Source organism: Helicoverpa zea, chromosome 19 (assembly GCF_022581195.2).
Source record: "Helicoverpa zea isolate HzStark_Cry1AcR chromosome 19, ilHelZeax1.1, whole genome shotgun sequence".
NCBI classification, from domain to species: domain Eukaryota; kingdom Metazoa; phylum Arthropoda; class Insecta; order Lepidoptera; family Noctuidae; genus Helicoverpa; species Helicoverpa zea.
The window spans coordinates 766,976-790,072 of NC_061470.1; the positions used below are offsets into that span (position 1 = coordinate 766,976).

At 36.3% G+C, this 23,097-nt stretch overlaps 1 protein-coding gene across 4 annotated transcripts in view; it reads right to left on the minus strand.

Moving 5' to 3' along the window:
- LOC124639449 (calcium/calmodulin-dependent protein kinase kinase 2) overlaps window positions 1-23,097 on the minus strand; it is a 157,908-nt gene that overhangs the window by 13,768 nt on the left and 121,043 nt on the right. For 3 of the 4 annotated variants that reach the window (XM_047176812.1, XM_047176813.1, XM_047176814.1), the window contains 2 exons: window positions 4,701-4,778; window positions 1,870-2,059 (listed from right to left, as the gene is read on the minus strand). In XM_047176812.1, coding sequence (XP_047032768.1) covers window positions 1,870-2,059; window positions 4,701-4,778 — 268 coding nt within the window. Of the gene's footprint in view, window positions 1-1,869; window positions 2,060-4,700; window positions 4,779-7,317; window positions 7,670-23,097 lie in introns of those variants that run through there. The other variant, XM_047176815.1, reaches the window with a different exon arrangement.

Below are 23,097 nucleotides of genomic sequence, written 5' to 3' on the forward strand. Positions count from 1 at the left end.
CTTGGCGTCCGCAAAATTTCTAGTATAAGTTTACCGGCCTTTATATCCTCCGTCCGTGGTACTGAGAAATTGACCAGGAAAATTCTCCCTTCCACACTGGTCAATTGCGAGGTACCATGCCTGGCTGAGGCTGTAGAGGCTTGGAAAATCACCTGCCCGAATATTGATCTACCCGTCAACCCATCCTCTCAGAGACAGTGGGATGAGCAGCTCTGCAGAGCTACACGGAATAATCTGATTAATACGTCAATTTCTTCTGCAGAGCGAGCGCGCCTTCTGGCTGTGGGCGAATGGGAGTCGGGTTTATGGCTTCTGGCACTTCCGTCGTCAAACATAGGCACCTTGTTTGACGACACCACTTTCCGGCTAGCTATTTGCTTGCGATTGGGTGCTCCGTGTTGCTCTCCTCACCGCTGCCCATGTGGTGAAGCTGTCAGCAGCCTTGGACACCACGGCTTGTCATGTAGCCGCAGCGCCGGCCGTTTTGCACGGCATGCGAATATCAATGACATAATCCGTCGCGCTCTTGTTGCCGTCGGCGTTCCAGCCATATTAGAACCCAATGGTCTGGCACGCGACGATGGCAAGAGACCAGACGGTATGTCGTTGTTCCCGTGGAAGATGGGTAGGTCTTTAGTATGGGACGCGACCTGTGTCGATACTCTTGCACCATCTCACCTTCCTAGCTCGGCGCGATGTGCTGGTTCCGCTGCTGCGGCTGCAGAGGACCTCAAACGGCGCAAATATAGTACCCTGGTGGGTAACTATACCTTTGAGCCGTTTGGGGTTGAAACCCTCGGGCCGTGGGGTCCAAGTGCTCATCTCCTATATAAGGATATCGCTAAGCGACTTGCTGACACTTCAGGTGACCCAAGGGCTGGTTTTTATTTTGGCCAAAAAGTAAGCATTGCCATCCAACGTGGCAATGCTGCCAGCCTCTTGGGTACACTCCCGGTGGGCAGCGATGAGGAGGAGTTTTTTGATGCAATTTTTTAAATATTTTTATTTATAGTAAGTGTATATATTAGTAGCATTATATTACTAGCATATAAGTAGATAAAACCAACAAAGTTGTCCCCTATTACCCAGCAACAGTATGTCGCTTCCAGTATAATTAGCAAAGTCTTGTTACTCAACGCTGGGTCACTGACCTCTCTGTTCTCAAACCGGGTATATTCCCGGATAAACAAGCGCAAAAGTATGCGGGTAGAGGAAATAAAGGACAGGAGGTTTTGCTAAATTAAATATGCTCTGCAGGTGGGCTTTTTTCAGTGTTGTATTTTCATTTGAATACGGATTGAAGTGATTATTTGTGACTTAATATTTTGGTGATAGATATAGTGACTATCAGCCACATAAGTTTAGCGATTATTTAGTAAGTAGGTAACTCAAAACGATGAAACTCATATCATGACCTAATTCGGCAATATCTGTTATCTACTTTATGATCTGGGATGACAAGACCCTACGTTGATCTATTGACATTGAACAATCCACTCTAGGTATACCTGTGTTATTCACTTCTGTAACCCATATAGCTAGAAAGTTGGTATATTCTGTTCAAATTGCTAAACATTTTTTAAGTTAGGTATAGGTACGTATTAGGTTGCTGACATCTCTAGGGCCAAGGCCTGCCGGGGCTGCGGGTTGTTCGAAAGAGATACCGCGGCCCTGGTACATAAAAGGCCTATGACGGAACACGACGATTTTAGTCAGTAAGAGTCTGACACTCCCTCACCGCTGCTAACCCACAGCGGGAGGGGTTATTTGATGATTTTACGTCGCTAAAAAAAAAAAAAAAAAGGTACGTATTAGGTGGCAAAATGTTATCTGTTTTCGTCTTGGTCCTAAATAAGAGCATCAACAAACCTGTCCAATGGGCTCGAGCAACCTATACTGGTTGAGCTGCACATAGCCCGAGGCCTGCGCCAGCGACACGCGGCGTGACTCGCGCGGCGCTCGGCGCGGTCGCGGCGACCCCTGCCCGCACTCGGCGGACTTGGCCGCGTGGGAGCGGAGGAGAGTTGAGCGGTCGCCTGTCGCTGGGTATGTAGACAGCCTGAGGAATACAGAGAATTGAATGTCTTTGGTCGTTGTATGGTAAAAATTAAGTGTATCAGTATATTAGCTGGTGTTCATAGCCTTAGGTTTATTTAAATCTGCAGCTTGGTAGTTGAAAACTAGTAAAAAATAGTTACTAGGAAGGTTTTTTTAGAGTGAGTTCAACGATCGTCTTTCGTTTACCTAATAATGACGCACTAAAAAAATCCTTTCAAAAATAAGCCATAAGACGAGAAGCAGGCCTTCCCATGCATAACCACAAACGCCTAATTTTGTGTATCTGTCCACCATCTTTTATAATTAGCTCTTCAGCCAATTGTGCCAAATAACCCTACACCTTAATACCTTTTTACCTTCAAACCCGACTACTGACCGTCACAACGCAGTAACTGAAAAGCCTAAGTGACTGACACATCTGATGCAGTATATGACACATCTGATGCAGTATATGACACAGCTGATGCAGTACCCTGTCAGTGCGGGTAGCGGGTAACCACTAACTGATCGTTACTCGGTGGGCGCACGCCTCGACGCCTACTCTGACCTCAACGAGTTGACACTTGCACTGCTTGTGGTTACGGTCATTTAGATTGTTCATTAATTTTATAGGTGAAGCGAGTATGTTGTGTCTAATTAGCTATATATGAACACCTCGAGTTTATAGTAAAAAATATCAATTTAATATCCAGAAAACTGCACCTACGATCCCAGCAGCTTATGTTATGAAAACAATGTATAGGTACTTATTTTCGTAACCAAAGCCACAACTATCAAAACGAATATGAACAAACAAGTGATGTTAAGAAATCGCATATTAAATGGTAGGTAACTCAACTGTTTGCACACAAAAGAATTGCAATTGTAAACAATAAACGGTAATCTTATCCAAAGTTTAATAACAAAAATAAACTTATTACATCATTAATTGTGTGTTACATTTTTAAGTGCCAACAAAAAGTCTTGAAACTTAAACAAAACCTGAAAATTACTATAACTAAAAGTTTGTATTTTTTTCTGTTAGCAACACTTAACGCCATTTATCTTTGCTCCATTCACGGCAGATTTGTAAAAACGTTTTTTGAAATTATATTTTTTGTTGAACTTTGCGTCTATTGGAGGCTGTATGTCTTGTCATAAATTATAACTTTTGAAAACGCCTGCGGTTCGGCAAAAACACGGTTTTGTGCATGATCTCTTTTGTAAAGCTTTGTTTATTTAAAATCGAGGTAAAAATATTTTTATTAAGATCACATCAATAACGAAGGTACCTATGACCTCTAAGTGTTGGTCAGCAATTAATAAATATTACGCCAGAAAAATTAGTGATTATGAACACAATAGAAAAAAAATGTACAGCAGAAGTTAGTTATATTATCTGAATTTTTGACAGGATTACTGAAAATTCTATAATCCAAGAACCCTAAATGGACTTGCGGCTAATCTAAGCTGATAGAAAGATCTTACCAACAGACCCTCAAATATGACCGTTGATAACTCGGTCCGGATTATTTTAGATAATAACCTCACTTCATATGTTTCAGGCTTACAGGCTCAACATATCCTACCTTTTTAGGGTTCCGTAGCCAAAATGGCAAAAACGGAACCCTTATAGTTTCGTCATGTCCGTCTGTCCGTCTGTCCGTCTGTCCGTCTGTCACAGCCGATTTACTCGGAAACTATAAGTACTACAGTGATGAAATTTGATGGGAATATGTGTTGTATGAACCGCTACAAAAATATGACACTAAATAGTAAAAAAAAGAATTGGGGGTGGGGCCCCCCATACATGTAACTGAGGGATGAAATTTTTTTTTTCGATGTACATACCCGTGTGGGGTATCAATGGAAAGGTCTTTTAAAATGATATAAAGTTTTCTAAAAAACATTTTTCTTAAAGTGAACGGTTTTTGAGATATCAGCTCTCAAAGTCGTAAAAAGTATGTCCCCCCCCCTCTATTTTTATAACTACGGGGTATAAAATTCTAAAAAAAATAGAGGTGATGCATGCTAATTAACTCTTTCAACGATTTTTGGTTTGATCAAAGTATCTCTTATAGTTTTTGAGATAGGTTGATTTAACTGTAATTTACGGAACCCTTCGTGCACGAGTCCGACTCGCACTTGGCCGGTTTTTCCTTGTTTATGTCGGGTATGGAATAACCTTGTAATATACTGACACGGGATGAAGAAGATTGTCTTGAGCCTTGAACAAATATTCTACCCAAGTTGTAATACTGTGTCTTTTCCTTCTTGAGGAAAGGACAAACACATAGAGAATAAGGAAGTTGGTCTAGAGACCAATAACAAACTTAAGTATCTCATTTGATAGGTATTAATATCTTCAAGAAATAATATCATTTATACTTAATCGTTGATTTCTAATGGCCAGCATACGCAATCCTACTGCAGTAAAGTGAGTATGTCGATCATGTTCGTAAATTAACAAAAAAATTGTAGCATTCTTGTCTAACATATTTAAAGCCTATTATCAAAGCCTAGATGTAGTTAAATAAAGTTAGACTTTTAGATTCATTCGTAGGAAAGTTTTGTCTATTTTCCTTTAAGTCAATGTGTGAAGATAAGTTGTATGTTTGTTCTCAATACTAGTCATCAATTAACATAAGTATGAAGTTGGTTACCTGTCGCTGTCTGGCGGCTGCCACCGGTTCCTCTCATGTTCTCTGTTGCCACCGTTAGACACGTCCACTGCTGAGTGTCTGCAACAACATACACGATACGTTAGATTTACTACAAATAAATTAATATTAAGTTCTTTAGTTTCTTGGTCTGCTTCCAATGAGTTTGATCTGCCTGTCTGACCTCTACAACGACTGTTAAAGGTCCATAAATGTCAAGAACCGTGTGTTTAAGTAGATCTTTTGTAAGGAGCCTCAACAGATGTTACTAAGAAAGCAGTTTATTGGGCATTAACCTGTATTCAGATCTCAGTTTTGACTAAATGAAAGAAAACGAACATTCCTCCATTCAAATATCACCCATAAGTACCAAAACACTTGACAAAACGATAACTTTTCCTCAACCACGACATTCCTGCCATATTTTCCCCTTTCTTTCTCGTCAAGTCTCGTTGAGTTTGAGTTTGAGTTTGAGTTTGAGTCAAAGGACACAGACGCACGTGCGACACAATTAGATTCAGTTCACGTTACTCGTGAAGGGGGTAAGCAGAGACTACGTGACAAACATATCACGCGAGTGGACAGGGTAGTATCATTAGTCATTGTGTGTGGACGTGGCGTGGCTGTTGTGTGGACGTGGCGTGAATGGGGCAGATTATTTGGATTTATATTTTGGGTCATAATTTTGAAGGTACGTATTATAGTTGATAAATATGCTCGTTTATGGGTGTAAATTGTTTAGTTAAGTTGACATAAACTGATTGTCTGCTCAGGAGAATTTAAATAGGGATATTTAAGGGATGCTGAATCCGGTTAGACTGGAAGCCGACCCCAATATGATTGGGAAAAGGCTCGGAGGATGATGATGAATTAAGGGATGAAGAAAGAGGTTCACACTTGATAACATAATAATAAACAGTACTTTTGAAGTAAATTGTCTTTTTCCCCTTTTCTTGGTGTTACCAAATAACGGTATAAATAAATCTGGAATCAGTTATTGACACAATCACTGTAACTTTTAAGCTACATGACTTTTTCATACCTCTACAGAGATATTATGAGAGCATTTGGTTTTCCTCCCACAACTAGTCAGAAATTGATATACATAGCGAGAAAACTATTGTGTTACACGTCGCGTTTGAAGGGGTGAGCAGAATTGGAGGTAGCAGCTGACAGTCGAGCAAACAGTTTTCCAGTAATAGGGGACAATGTGCTGTATCTTGTTTTAATAGCGTAAACGATATTTAGTTCACATTGCTACATTTTAAGAACGTTACTATTTTATTGGCCCTACAGTTTCGATGTTTTCCAGGTCGAAAATGAGGTTGAGGGTCTCTATTTGTTAATTTAAATTACTAGTTCTGTTCTTGGGGTTTTATACTCGCGTGTCGTGAAAACTAATAAGTACCCGTACCCGGATTAATTTTGCCTATGTTATTCAGGAAGAGTGTAGTTTTCCAACTGTGAAACAATTTTTCAAATCAGCTCGGTAGTTTCGGAGCTTTTGCAGTGCATACAATACATATAAACAAAGAAAAAAAATGATTCCTCTTTATATTTATATATGTATATAGATTTTGACACAACTTTTTAACGATTGTCTCTTGTTTCTTTAACAATAAACAAATGAAACGTCAACTAACAGTATTTTTGTTTATACAGAGAGCAGGAATCAGTAAGTGAGTTTTGTGTGCTACAGGGGGAGTCAATTAAACCTGTCGAGCGAGTGTGGCCGCACCCTGTATGTGCGGTGTACAGGCTGATTGCGTTCTGTGGCTTTTTGACTTTTTTCACTATTTCGGTGTGCTGTTAATAAACTTGCGTTGGGATGTGGGCGGTTTTTAGGGATTTGCTATTGGTATACTGTAAGGTAGTGTGAAAGTTAGTCTATGCAAAGGTTCTTTAGTCTAAATACTTATTGGTACCTATATAGTTTCGATCTCCACAGTATATGTTCTTACAATTTAAAGTAATTTTATAAAGCTAAAGAGTTTGTTTCAGTATTATGCACAGAAATTCTACATTCAAGGAAGTTCAGTGATATATAGTGATAGGTTGTTTATTATCCGGTTGCGTTAAGTAGTTCTCCATTTTGTGAACACTAGAAATTATTATGTAACTTTTATATGGTACAAACATCCAGAAAACAACATCAGATAATTTACTTATCTGAATATCTAGCAGTTGGTGTTTCAATATTGAAAACTGTAGGAACTAGTCACAACACAACACCTTTTTACCTTATTCCCCAGTAAAAGTAAGTCACAATTGCGCCAATTACTGGTACCTAATTGCTGCACTTACTGCAGTTCAGTGGACAGCAAGTACAAAGGAACGCACTTCAATAATAAATGCTCTGCAGTTAATGGCTTGAGAACGCACCCACTGCACACTGAGTAGTTCATAATTAACTTGCTAATATACCACGAATGTAAATGGAGTAACAATTTGAGTAAAAAATTGTGGGGACAAAGGTTAAATAATTATGGGGTTCAGTGATTACTTCAAATAAATCCTGAAGAAACTCTCTCACGGATACACCTACGCCTGTAGTTTTATGTTCGCAGCTTATTTCCTAGTTTAATTTCAAAACTATTTATTTACCAAAGTACATACTTACCTAAAAATAGGTGCCACCACACATTGTGTCTTACACATATTTTTTTGAGAGAGAGAGTTAGAGAAAGAAAGTGATTTTTAAGTATTAATAAGAAGACGCATTTATTGTGATTCTATAGATTTTAAAAGCTAATAAACCGCTATTCAATCCATTTAACATTTAACTGGGCAGTTAAATCTGAACGTCACGTCGTTTGACGGAGTTTACAGCCCGTTTTACGGTTAGTGTGAACACCGACACGATGAGCGCGTAAATATTACAGAAACAACACACTTTATAGGAAAACCGTTTTAAATAGTTGAACAGCAAACTTTTAGTCGGTTGATAGTTTTATAGGGCTCATAATTTAGTATGAGGTCAGGCAAGTACCAATGCAACTTTTCTAAGTTTATTTGTACTTTCTAAGTTTATCTTAGACACCAATGACTGTGTTTCGGATGGCACGTTAAACTGTAGGTCCCGGCTGTCATTGAACATCCTTGGCAGTCGTTACGGGTAGTCAGAAGCTAGTAAATCTGACACCAGTCTAACCAAGGGGTATTGGGTTGCCCGGGTAACTGGGTTGAGGAGGTCAGATAGGCAGTCGCTCCTTGTAAAGCCCTGGTCCTCAGCTACATCCGGTTAGACTGGAAGCTGACCTTAACATAATTGGGAAGAAAGGTTCGGAGGACGATGAATTTAGTATGAGGAGGAATGGTAAGTGCGTTCATTACAACGACCGGGTAATTTCGTGTACGGCCAGAATCAAACAGACCAAAAATTTTCATTGGATTCACTGTTACATTAAAAATAAAATATATAATTAAATTGTAATAGACAGCTGTGTTGCTGGGAAGTCTGTTCTTCACCACTTCTTCTTCCCAGCCATAACACTAGGAAGTGGTGAAAGGGGACGTTTTAGGGGTGCTGTACTTTTGTAAATTTGACGTGAAATAGTGCTAAAAACTAGCCCAGTTTCCATAAAAGTTATCGGCCGACAGATACAAGGATAGCATATTGTGTGCAAAATGTCCGAAATTGCAATCTTAGGCCGCGAACATATGCTAGGTAGCTGTGGACTCGTGCCGACACGTATCTAAGGACGTAGGTATACATTTTTTATTTGCGAACACATGTGCTAAAACAATTTCAGTGTAATCTTGCCATAACAATATTAAACAACTCTCTTGATTAATTAAATCATAACGTTTTTTGCACCGGATGCGCAGACGCATATTAGTCAGACACTCGATAACCGTCACTCGAACACGTGCGCACAAAGAGTTATTGATGCAAGTGTTGATCTTATCTTGTCGAATGTCAATAAACAAACTACAACTGTGTTACATTATTACAGTTGAATTTACATTTTTTGCCGTGACATGTGATCGAAAGATCTGTATTTTAAGTTTCTTCAAAATATAAGGATTTTTATCAAGGCCGAAGAATTTACGTTGAGATAGGGTAGTCTTAGTAGATGCATCGTTTAAGTATTGAAAAAAGTTGTAAGATATGAGTGCATGGAAAGAAGGGTACATCTGTGTAATCGCTTTTAACTGAAACTTTCTAGCAGTTTTATCAGGAGGATTAAATTGTACCATTACGTGCAAATTGTAGCTCACATTGTACCGTTCTGCAGTAGGTACCACAACAAATGACCAATAAAATGTCTTGCGGTTACTTTAAAGATTAAAAAAGCTAAACGCTAAAATAGGCGATGCTGAAAACGATAAGTGCCGTTTAGAAATAAAATGCAAAACATGTAATGATATTATAAAACTAAATAACTGCTTCTTTATTAAGGGCAGCTTATCGTGATGTCTAGATTTTCTAAGAATTGTAAAACATTGTATGTTACAGGTTTTAAAAACCTCGACCCTTCAATGTAGTATTAGGTACCTAGATGAAATTCCTACAGAAATATCTACAGTATCCAAGTAAAAAAATACTCCTCATATACTCATCATCAGACCTCAGCCCTATCCCAATTTCTTAAGGGGTGGTGCAGCGTGTTTTTTTCTTTCGTTCTTTTAACCAAGAACTAGACCGCTTTCTCCCGTTACTACTGTGAAACATCTAGTTTTCTACAAATTTAAATAAGTAGGCGGATCTGCAATGTACCTATTTGCATATTGTATTATCCCAGGACTGGGCTATGTAGATAAAATGTCGGTAAGTTATAGCCTGTATACCTACGTTTCGCTACAGAAATTACTGATGAATATTTTATACACATGATGAGAACTCTGGCTTTTGGGTACATGAGGTATTTTGTAAATTAAAATTGTACCTACGTACGTACTTTTGACGATAAATTTTAGTTTTGAAAGTTAGTATTAAAACACATTACTCGACTGCACCAGAAGGGCTTAACCCTCCTTCAGAATAGAGATGTACCTATTTTAGAAAGAGACATTAAATTCGTCTTAGTTTCTCTTTCTCGTCTAACAGTCCTCTGCGACTATTCAACTTTTTTACGTAATTATTTTTTTTTTCAAAATATGTCAAGTTTTCTCATTATGTCAGAGTATAGGTAGACTATACGGTACCTTATATGGCATATATCATATATGATAGGTACCTTATATGGTGCTTACATAAAACAATTAATATGCAGAATAGGTACATTATCTCAACACACCACCATGTCGGAGCAGTTAGTCCTAATCTCAGCTATTTACCCGTGGGGTCAGGGTGAGGTACCGACATCTGATTACCATGTCCCACATTATATACATTTCTCATTAAGTACCTACCTCCCAGAGTGTCGGATAACTACGTCTGTTGTCGACAGCCTGACAAGTGGTTCGGCATTTATTTTAAGTATTATTTTCGTTCGATTAATTAATTTCGTGGTTTCGGTAAGGCTGAGTTAATTAATTTTAAATATATAGCTACTTTTGGAATACCATCACCTGTTAAATATCTGTACAGGGATTGGAGCATCAAGTTATTTTTAAGTCCTATAGAAAATTCTGCATACTATAAATAATCGACTTTATTAAAAGAAAAACATTTTTAGTTAAATTAAATCCCTCTTTCCGGTACAGCCGGGTAATAAGTAGAGTCGTAAAATATTGCATCGACTTACTTTTTCGTTTATTATAATACAGGGACTTAGGTATTGAATAAATTAATACGCCCGTTTGAAATTGAATAAACATTAATTAAATCGATGCATCAACTCCCGCTCATAATATAAATATGTTCATGCGGCATATTGAATAATTGAAGACACCTATTAGATTGCTGTAGCATTAATGATTCAGTACTTTGCTACTAATTGCGCTGATGTAATTACTAACGCATTAGAAGGATTGTCTACCACGACTAGACGATGCCACGATTAATATTATTATATGAATATTAATTTGTACCTAAATAAAATTAAAGTTTGAAATGTACTTACGTGAAATTTTTGTAAACCTAAAATCAAGTTCAAATCATCAAAAGGCTATGGACAGTAAGATTGCGGCCTTCGAAAATCTGTATACCTGGTGTTGAAAGTCTGATATCCTTTTTTGTACACACGAGACTTTTCATGATTGTCAAATTTAAAATTGTACTATATTTTAGGCTACATCGTCGTTCGTTTCAGCCGAAAAATGTCCATTGCTGGTCAAAGTCCTCAAGGGTCCCAAGTTTTACTTTTGGCTACACCTGTTGAAAACTAATCAGTAATGCAGACTGTAAGTAGCTGCTTTGAAATTCTGAACGTAGCCTCGTGGCTACAGGACACATAAGGTCAATATTGAAGCAAGAAAAGCGTATAAGTCTTACAGCATATTTTCATAATCTTAAATCTACCAACAGCATCTTTCTCGTATCATGTACCTCACAGGACACGAGTGCTCACAATTTGCATGAACATGTGTAATCACGGGGCACCGCTCGCGTCAACATTAGCATACAAAGTGCTCGCAAATTATATAGCCCTGCTGTTATTAATATCGTGCTTTATCTGTGCATAAAGATTATCCTTGTAACATAAAATATAATGTTTGAAAATTAAGGATATTACAAAGCTCGAGGCTCTTAAGAATTCATTGACTTCGATAAAAATATTACCCGTTGGACTTGTCTTGCTTTTTACCATAAAGTAATTCATCATTCTCCGAGCCTTTTTCCCAAACTATGTTAGGGTCGACTTCCAGTCTAACCAGATGTAGCTGAGTACCAGTGCTTTACAAGGAGCGACTGCCCTATCTGACCCCCTTATAACTGATAAATTCTTATAATATAAAAATAATAAAATGTCAAATTCAGTAAAGTTTTGAACAAATCATTTTTTTCACCTGGTTACCTAACCGTTACCGTTGCATGTACAATCCGCAATAGCTGAAAATTTCTTTAGCCAACATTTTTCAACCTGATTTACTCAAAATTTGAAGTCAAATAGTTTGTAAACGACCCTGCTCCATTTGACTCATACTTCGAAAGGCACCCTGAATAGTATATACACACAGGTAAGTGTACACACAGCAGCAAGTCCATCTCCAATTTAATTAACACTGAAGGCAAGCCATCGGTTATTATTAGACTGCCAGGGTCTGAAGTCGGATATAGCTAGAGGTGCAACTTGCATATTATAGAGTTGTACTGATTCAGTTAGCCTAGATCCATTGGTTAAGTTAACCTACAACCTTGATTTTTTAAGAATTTTAATATAAATAGTCGTTTTTCCATGGTTTTCCTGGACCTGGGTCCTGTAGGAACTCCTACTCGTACTAGGATAAAATATAGCCTATGTTACTCGAGAAGAGTGTTGCAAACAGTGAATTTCTTAAATCAGTTCAGTAGTTTCAGAGCCTTTAGGAACTTAACTTTGTACAAACAAACAAAAAAATACTGCCCTTTTAGTATTTTAATATATATAGATTTTACATAGTTTTAGAAGATAGTACATGGTTTTGGGAGCGAATATTGTTAATTTATTTTTTAAGGGGTAATGAAGTCACATGTCTACTGTGCTAATTTTAAATTACCCTCAAAAGGCATGAAAAGACGTAGGTGTATGTCCTTTAGCCAGAAATAGTAATATGATTTTCTCACAAGCAGTAAAGGTACCTACAGAAAATACCTGGAACTTAACATTTAAACGTATCTTCGTTCCTAGAACCTGTGACTAGGAGATATCTTTTTCAGCGAACCTGTGAATCCATTGAAGTTTCGATTTCGAGAAAAATTACAACTCAGTGGAAATACAGGTATGAATTCTTTGGCACTTATCTAGTGTCGAAGAAGTCAAAAGGTTATTATTTCAATTATTATAACTTTAAAACGGTTCAGCCGATTTTGACAAACTGAGTCTAAGAACTACTGTTGGAAAACAAGCTTTTATCTAAAATAACACTGCACCCAGACCGGCTCATCTATTTAAGAGCTGTGCGTCGCCACAGACGGACACACGAGAATCGAACTTACGGGATTCAAAGAGACCAAAAAATAATGATCCAGTCTTATAAGTACTTGAAATTATTCCCCAGCAATACAGGTGAAACCAGGGGCATCAGCTAGTATACCATATAAGTAGATATTTTGTTAGAACATCTGCCAGAACGCGAGCGTTTGTTATCTATTAAGGTTACAGAGGCTTGAAACTCAGCTGCGAGATTGTTTATGAATTATATAGTGTAATAGGAAACAAGCTTGTTTCGTAGTTATTACATTCTAGACATTTTCATGTGATTTTCACTCGGAATATTTATGCATACCCAGATTGCAAAATATGATACAAGTTACGTACAGGCTATATAGTGTTCAACTGCATATTTTTTGCTTGGTTATAAAATTATTTTATTATCTGTAAGTCCATAACTTTGTTAAGGACATTAGAAGGTATTATCAATCGTTCTTACTTTTCTCATTTGTGCAGGAAACGTATACCTATTACGTGCATTAACGGTAACAAAACTGAACAAAGCAAGTTCCTTTCTCGTCGCACCCGCCAACATTTTCGGTATTTGAATCTATGATCATAACATGAAAAAAATCCGTGAGAGCTCCACTGAAATCAGGCAAGTACCAATGCAACATTTCTAAGTTTGTCTTGTCTTTTGTGATATGTACTTTCTAAGTATGTCTTGGACACTAATCGTGGATAAAAAGGTGAAGAAAACATCTTGGAGAAACCTGGACTATTTAGTCTGAAATCACCAACCCGCATTGAGCAAGAGTGGTGATTAATGCTGAATCCATCTCCGTGTGAGAGGAGGCCTGTGCCCAGCAGTGGGACGATAAAAACAAAGGCTGTTACAGCTTTTAATTAATTATGAAAAATAATTAAGCTGGTTGCTATGCAATTCGTAAATATTAAAGTACTCACCGTTTAGCACACGCTCAATGAGAACCGCAAACCGATATTACATCACTTGAGCTACTAAATATTTAATGAAACTACCCACAATCCATGTTCTATAATGTTCAATGGTGCGTTGGTATTAGTGGGTACATGGAGGTAGAGTGCTGCGGTCGGGTTATGGATGGGTGGCCGTTTATCTTAAGTGTTAGTACAAAGTGATATAGAGACGTTCGATACGGAATATCTTAGTGGGTACATTACCTGTCGTCTAGGTGGAGTTTGGCTGGATTATTTTATCAATAAGTAGGTAGGTATAATATTATCTTCAATGCTTTTTTTAATAGTTATAACAACAGTTTGTCAAATTCATTAGTGACGTTGTCATGATATGAGGGTAGCGGGGCTGATTAGTATGCCCGGGAAAATAGATGCTTAAAATACTTACAAAGTTTCTATATTTAAAATCGTAATTACCACTGCTAACTATTTAGTAATCTGCAACACTGCGGTTTTAATTAGACATTTAAATTTCATTGCAAGTAGATGTAAATTACCATACTTCATTATAAACTTTCAACTTTCTAAATTATCTCACTACTATGACATCAAACTATCTTGCAGAGCTTAACGAAAGCTCTCGAAGCTTCGGCACTGAAATGCAAAACCGTCAATTATGGAAGGTAAACAAAGCTAGACTAAATCTAGACTACAGGACGAAATCTAGCCTTACAATATAGGTACACCTTAAGGAATGTTCTAGACTTATCACAAACAGATGGCGAATTGTTTGTGAAGGTTATAATGGCATTCATTTTGGATATACAATGAAATAGATATCTGGACCTGGGTTTCCGCGCACTCTTTCAAAGTTGTATAGTAGTTAATTATAATTATAACTATGTTTGCCATAGTAAGGCATTGCTAAATAAGTCAGTTTAAGAGCATACTGTATATTTTTCCCTCGCTCATTAGTTTATTTGGAAATAAATCAATATTAAGATGAATACTCTGTGTATCAGTCTGACTGAAAACGTTGAACCAAATCAAGATTTCCTTCAAAAAAATATTTTTGCCAACCATCGAATCAACCGTCGGCAGTCTAGTTTGCACTGTGCGGGTTCTTTAGCGGATCTTTAAGAAACATAAGATTTAAATACTGGCAAGCTACTAGCAGTTTATCTTAACCATCTCTTCCTGTTTCCACTCTACAAATTCCTGATATAATTTATTTGCCACAAAATTGAAAAGTAAATGGTTTTCTCTGTAGAGAATGTAAAAGTTTGTCGTTTATGCAAAACTGGGTAATATCCGCTCTTTATTACCATGTTGTTACCCCCGAGGGACTCACTACTTCTGGTTTTTATGTATATTTTATAGTTAATGGCTTGGACGACAGTTTATCTAAGTACCTACTGATGTTTTGTTCGGTCAGTTTACTCATTTGTAGTATCTTGGTGTATTTATTAAAAAAGGGACGTTGTTGCAACTTCTTTGCAGCAGAAACATACAGGAAGTGATTATGTCAGTGGATTTTAGAGCTATATTTTGTTATTTTTTACCTCTAAAAAGACAACCGCATTGCAGCCATTATGAATTTTTAAGCGTCAGAAAGCAAACATGCAATCATCAAGAAAATACAAGTCCCGTATGATACAATTTTGAAAAAGAGACTACATAAGAACAAGCTTTTTATCCACTTGTTAAAAGTGGCAGTTTTGCCACTATTTTCCTTTTTTTTGTATTATTTTTTTTCATTTAACCGAACATAATACAGTAAAGTTGTTCGCAGAAGCAAGATGTAAAGCAATTGTCTATCAAGAATTCAAGAGTATTACCAAATTCCATTCCAGCATTGTAAATTGAAGAGTAAATTCATTTAGTACACCTCTACCATTGAATTATCGGAACGAAATGCTTTTAAACCAAAATAGGTTTAAATATAATATTGTAAAAGTAGAATTATTAGAAGGTAATTTTAAGTTCGTTAATGTACTTCGTGCTTAAAATTTTTATGTTATAAATAAAAAAAATACAAAAGTAAATAAATTGATATATGTATATCTGTTACTTGATCTTTGGAAATAGCCAATGACATTTTGTGACTTAAAGTATTAATAGAAGTCGACAGTTCGATAAACAGAAGCCTCTCTTAGTTTTCAGAGTACCTATCTCCATGTGAAATCTCATCACAATTGATTCAGCGTTTAAGCTTGAAAGCGTAACAAACAAACACACTTCCACATTTATGACATTTGTAAAGATATTTCAACAAGGATAATATGTAAACTGTGATAACTTAAGCTGAGATTAAACATTTTATCTAACACAACACGGGCCCGTCACTGTCCATAAACCCTTACTTTAGACCCCTTCGACCCCATTTTAATATTTACAGCCTCCCAGAGTTTTCAGTTTCGCATGTTTTTACAGTAAATAGGAGCAGTTTATTACCAGTTTTAAACGCATAAAATTCTTATTACCCTGTTCACTGTAAAGTGTACTTGACTTGATTGAACATGCTTGTATCTTGGTAAAGCCTGTTTCTAAAGTTGTAATATTTTGAGAGTCATTTTGGGTAGTTAAAAATGTTAGTAAAGTTTGGCTTGTACGTGGTTAAAGGTATGAAGGCAATGCTTTTAGTTTATGAGTTCAGTTAGACCTGTTTTTAAAAGATTTGCAGTAGATTGGCTTTTGTTTCTATGTATAGTGGCATTTATGTATAAAATCGCCAAAAAATCTTTGAAGGAATAAGGACACACAAATTAATAAGATTGCTCAAAGTTCATTGAACTTGTAATTATTTAATGACTACCTACGTATTGATTATTGCATTAACTATTGCTATGTTCACAACTTCAAATTCTTCACTAAATTAGAATACAATTTCACCTTTCTGTATATATCGTAGCAGACTCTCTTGACAAATTCGGCAGCTTTACCAGTCAAAAAAGGACTCTTATGTAACCCTGCTTATAAAACAAGCTTAATATAACATTATCCACTTGTTAATCCCATGGACAGTAACACATTAACCAACAACACATAAGTGGTGTATTGTGTAATCATCAGACAAATGACACTATTGCCTGGCAGATGACCACTGCTGTCTGGTGGATCATCTACTAAGCTTGTGACACATTAGTGTCTGGATGTTAATTGTGTGAGCTTTTATTGTTTTCTGTGAAGATTGAAAGGGTAAGTGGTTAATGATGCGGTTAATGAATATAAGACAGCAAAGATAATGTATATGTAATTGTATGCTGCAAAAGTCTTTTACAAAGAAGTATCGTCGGCCTAGCTATGTCTTAACTATACTATTAAATAAATTAAATAAATAATGTCTGGACACCTTTTACACACACAGTCGGTTAGCCCCATGGTAAGTTATTAATTGACTTGTGTTATGAGTGCTAACACAACTGATAAACTACATATAGCTACATATATCGGGTGTGTCGTTCATAATCACATTAAATCCTATGGCATATACTTTATAATATTCTATGACGAATTGTAAAAAAAATAACCTAATCCATTCTGTGGTTTAACCACAGGAGTCATTTTTCGTTTTTATAATTTACAACATCATGTGTAAAGCAGAGATAAAGTTAGGAATATCGAATGTTTTGATCAGTTAAGGCGACGAATTGGTCAACAATAATTCCATAACCGGCACGCGCATCTAAGGCGCCAAAAGGGGTCGGAGCGTCTGAGCGGGGGCGAGGATAACAATACGCGCGCTAGCTTATAACTAGAAGTCGTAAGCGACAAAATGGTTTTGTAATTTTATTATTTAGAAATGATAATTTAATAAAAATTCCTTCTACAATTTTAAAGAGTATGTATATACTCAACTACTAAAAAATTTAAGAGGCTTAAATCGGTTCCGTTTGCCCATAATATGTGAATCTCTTTTTAAAAAGAGGTATGTTTGATATATTTTTCTCTGTTATAAAAGTTACCTAATCATGTTTCTACGTCTAACAAAATAAGGTTTATATCATGAACTTTCAGGTAACCAAGTTGTATTTTGATCCGTTTTGTATTTACTGAGAAAAATTGAGATCCTTGGCGCCAAAAATTCCAATTCGTCCTCTTAACAGCTGTCAGTTTTCAAGGTAGAATCTCAGTTGTTTGTAATGACTGACTTTTATATGGTGTTCTAATTTTCGCACATTTTTATTCTATTTACTTTGTTTGAAAAATTCATTTTTTTTTATTTTTACGTATTTTTCTTTTTTCTTTTTGTTAATCGACATATATTAACCAGTATATTAACGCATTTCATTTAATGTGATTGTGAACGACACACCCGATATACACATATTTATAAATACATATTGTAACACCCAGACCACGGCCAACAAGCATGCTCACCACACAAATGTCGACCGAACCGGGAATCGAACCCGGGACCTTAGGTACGGCAGTCCGGCATGGTGACCATTGCGCCATCGAGGTCGCAGACTCGGTGGGGTTTTCTATCAATCGAGCAGGATAAAGTTGAAAAATTGCTATTTTTAAAAAGAATGAAAAAAAAAGTATCTAAAAAGTCTGTAAGTACATACCTAACTACTGGAAATAATTATCAGTTTTCTAAACTGACAATTTATTTTCATCGTAGCCAATTTCACCAATTTAAACTATACTGCAAAAAATCTGGCTAATAAATACCTACTTCACTTGGAGATCAACATATCAGGCTAAACAACCACAACTTAGTTACTTACCTAATACTACCAAGTAGTAGTGACAAATTACCCATGCAATACTACTCTACTCCTTAGAATAACTTACCATCTCATACATGATATGATAAATGGATAAACTCCATATTACTTCAACTTGCCAGTTAACTTGTCTACTTAAGGAAACATTACTGGTGATGACTGATAATGGTAGTTATGTCATTTCCTTTGTTAGTGGTTAAGAGGGTATAATCTTTGTCATTATTGTGATAGTTGACATTTGATTGTCCACCCAGATGAACAATGAGCCGACAAGTGCGGGTTTGCGTACACACGATGGGTTTCGTCACCATCATCATCATCATCATCAGCCTATCGCAGTCCACTGCTGGACATAGGCCTCTCCAAGTGCACGCCACTGAGATCTATTTTCGGCTTCTCGCATCCAGCTCCTGCCAGCCGTCTTGCGCAAGTCATCACTCCACCTTGCCTGAGGACGTCCTACACTACGTTCGTCACCATAATAATAATAAATTCGTTTATTGATCCACAGTTACATTCACAAATCACTTCCTAATGTTATGAGGTAGATTAATACAAAGGTAAGCTGTAACTACTATACAAGAGTCATTTTTATCAGTTCTGTGGTCCCCAAACTAGGCGGCGCCAGTATCTTGGCGACCTAAACTACCACTCTTTATAAGTGGTAAATACAGGCGTAAGTAACTGTGTCCGTCTGTTTGCCACGCTTCTATGTAAATACTGATATATTTCAATAAAAGCTGCAAGAATAATAACGAAAGTGTGGTTTAGAGCCTTAAAAAGATGAAGGCTACTTTTTCTTCGGCTGTAGGAAAAGTTGTTTCGTTGGGACGCCGATAGAACACCAACGTAACATCCTTACAATTATGAATATTATTCTCTATTATCGGTTTTCATGAAATACCAATAATTCAATCATGAAATACTCATAATTCAACCGCAATCAAGATACCATAAAATACATAACAGAACATATATCATTGACACAAAACAATTTCGATACAAAACCGTAGGGTGCCAGCACATATACTCGGCTAAGGATTAACGTTCAATAAAAGCTTGATTGACAGTACAAATATTTCATTGAAGTTTTAAAGCTTCTGTCAGTAATTGGGACATTCACCCTACGGCTACAAATTGTGCGTATTTTGAAAACATTGTGAATTATTGTTTGGATAATCGCGTGTGATATGCTTTATGTTTCGCATAAATAATAATTAATTGAATTTATGATTGAACAAAGGTACAATGGTGATGGTATTCAAATATATCGATGATTATTCGATTCGTCTATGTATACTGATAGATTAATTCAATTACAATATACCTAAATGCATATTTGAGTTCTATGTTGGATGGCTATATAATCATGTATTTCTACATAATTGGATATTTAGATGTCCTTTACGATCTCGAATTTCTTCGGGTTCTAAACCTGTGTAAAATAGTTATCAGGACAAAGCGAGTGAACATAAAATTATTAAAATAATAATTGCATTATTTTATGTGTACCTGTGTATTGCGAATATCCGCGAATGTTGGCGTACCTTAGCGAATAATACTCTTTGATCCTTAATCATACATCTCCGAGTTATAATGAGACCTCATTTCACGGTTTCTGGATACCATTTCATGATTTGTAAATAGCGCCAAAATATATATCGCTGGCTTATTATGTTAACATATTTTTAAGATACCTATTAGTATCAAAAGCACAACTGTTTAAGTTTCATAATTCCTGGGAAATACTATGATCTTCTGGCTAAAAAGGTATACTCCATGATATATACTGGCTGATAAAAAGGTGAAGGAAAACATCTCGAGGAAACCTGGACTAGTCTGAAATCACCAACCCGCATTGAGCAAGCGTGGTGATCCTTCTCCGTGTGAGAGGAGGCCGCAGCCAAGCAGTGGGACGATAAAAAGGCTGTAACAGTAACAGTATATACTGGCTATCTAACGCTGAAAGAGTGTATCAAATTCGGACCGGTAGTTCCTGACAGAAGCGCACCCAAAAAAACAATAATCAACCATTAGTATAGATTAAGATACACATTTTTAACAAAACTACGAATGACACAAAATATGGCCGTTATAAAACCTGCAAGTAGCTATTTATAGACGAACCAACAAACAATGTTGTGTATCGATCAAAACATTTTGTACTATCAATCATCCAATGATACTTTATTGTTTTATATGCAAATCCTTTCTGTTTCAGTTTTTTTTAGCAACTCGAGCCGTGACGGGAATATACAAGTATATTAGGCTTATGTACAGACTACATGGGAAAATAAATCGTGCTTAACGCAGCCAGTTCTTGGACACCCATACAGCTTAGAACAGAGTTTATTTTTAGGTTAACGGTTAATGAGATTTGATTATTAATTTTCATACTATGCATTTCGTTTGGTTTCTCTTACCAGATAAAAAAATGCAAATACAATAAGGAGATATTAATAAATTCAATTTAAATGGGATTATCGTACTTTGCGTCTGACTGTGGCGGTGGCTGCCTTTAAAAGATCAAAGATAGCAAATAAATTAAATTCAGCCAATATTGACATTGGTAAAGTACTTTTCTGTCTTTATGTTGCTACGAGGTGTACCTTTTCATAACACTTCTGTTTTATAAAAAGGCAAAATAGATTAGGTTTAACATAGCATAATTTTGTGGTGAACTTCTTATGACTTGATTGTTAAATGAGGAGTAACCGAGAGTGCAAGTTTTTAATGAATTAGACTTATTCATGTTGCAGAAAATCCGACAACCAGTCTTACCAAGGAGTTTTTCGATGCACGGGTAACTGGGTTAAGGAGGTGAGATAGGCAATGGCTCCTTGTAAGACACTGGTACTCAGCTGCATCCGGTTAGACTGGAAGCCGACTCCAAAATAAATAGTTAGGAAAAGGCTAGGCAGATGATGAAGATGTTTCTCCGTTCACCCTTTGCGTTATTCCTCGGACCTAAAAACAACAGTTTAGTTCAATTTATTTTTCAATTACCTCCTAATTCTATCGTTAATATAACATTCTAAAACTTTGTTAGACTGCACCTTCAAAAACATTGGTAGTCGAAGTGGACAAGGAGTCTGGGAGACTCTCCAATATAATTTGTTCTTTCAGACTTTAGATAATTCCATTCGAATTTGTAACTTCAATCTTTAACTTGTTGTAATGTTGTTAAATATTCTTACAACGTACTCAAGTTAGTTTCAGGTTTGTTGTTTATACTGGAAACAGACTTTGGCTGGTGTACGTACCTGTATGCCTATTTGCAATCTCTTTCAAACTTAATATAAGCTGAAGAATTAGTGCTATGAATATGAGCAAATATCAGGAATTGCTGGACAGATTAGAAAAAATCACTTGGTGTTACTTAGCCCATTTATTGGAGACGGGTATGTAGTTCTTTTTTATATGAGTGCTCGAAGTAGTTCCTGCGGCAAATGAGTTATGTGAGCCGTCTTTCCACAAAATATGAAAAACAGACAGAAAGAATTTCACGTAAGTATTAAATATTAAGTAGGAGCGTAGATATACATAATTTGTAGGCATTATATATTTCATAATTATGTTTCTTAATCCAAAAATCGTCAATTAAAAAAGTTTGAAGAAAAGTTCAGAGCTTATTTCAATAAGTAGCTATAAGCCTGCAATAAGTATTTTAGACTGAATTGATACGGAAGGAATTCCGTTTTTTAACACAAAATTTTGAAAAACATTACTTTAAGTCCCTATAATATTCTTGCACGGACATAAAATTATTAAATGATAGCAAAGCCTGCATCTACATAGGTGCCGGTGATTTTTTTGTCATTTTATCTTTAAACGTTTTTCCAGACCTTTCTTTCTACTTTTTCTTCAGGAAAAGACGCTCGTTTTGTCTGCATCATAAAGCAAAGACATTATTCATCTAATTTCAAAAAACGCCTGACAAAAATGTGTGGGTAATATCGCACGCGAGCGAATTAAGCGCTTATTACGAAGGCGCCTCGGGCTTATACCGTGGAGGGAAAATACTTCTCATGTAGGTGCTTGAAACTCGTCTAAAAATAAAAACTGTATATTTTATGAAGATACTTTTTTCCTACATGAGTATACTTAGTACTTGGTTTCATTTCAATACTGAAAAGTTTGGAGTACCATCCATGTAGGGTTGTCCAGCCAGTCCAATTAAAGTTAGGCAAGTTTGAAATTATCGTAAAATTATTTAACATTCCCATATCAAAACCAAAACTTATGGTACCTCCATAGTTTAACAGCATTCAGAAGCCCCCAAAGTACAATTCAGAACTATCCAACTAACATAATATTTAGCCAATTTGATTCGAAATTACGTTAATTTGCATAACCAAACATGGATTTTCTAACATAACTAGTATAGTATATAAATTAGAGAATAGTTTGCAATACTCAAGGGTTCTAAGATGAATGGAGATGGGTTGGTTATCACAAAAAATATTATCTGTAAGCGTAATATGTTTTTGTAGGCCTTCGAAGGTCCGTTTTGACTCTCTCCGTAAGGTAAGGACCGTTTTGAGATCTTTTGTTAAGCTTCTGATAACATGATGTATAGTTTTTATTGGAGTGGTAAGCAGATGTGTAGCTTTCTTATTACTATTGTATTGAAGGTCCAAGCTCCTAATAACTCTTACTATTTTTCTAATATTATTTTTGCGAATTGTTGTGAGATTTTACGCTAAAACAGCTGAAGTGATTGAAATGAAATTTGGTTACAAAGATAGGCTACTTTGTCCACGTAAGGAA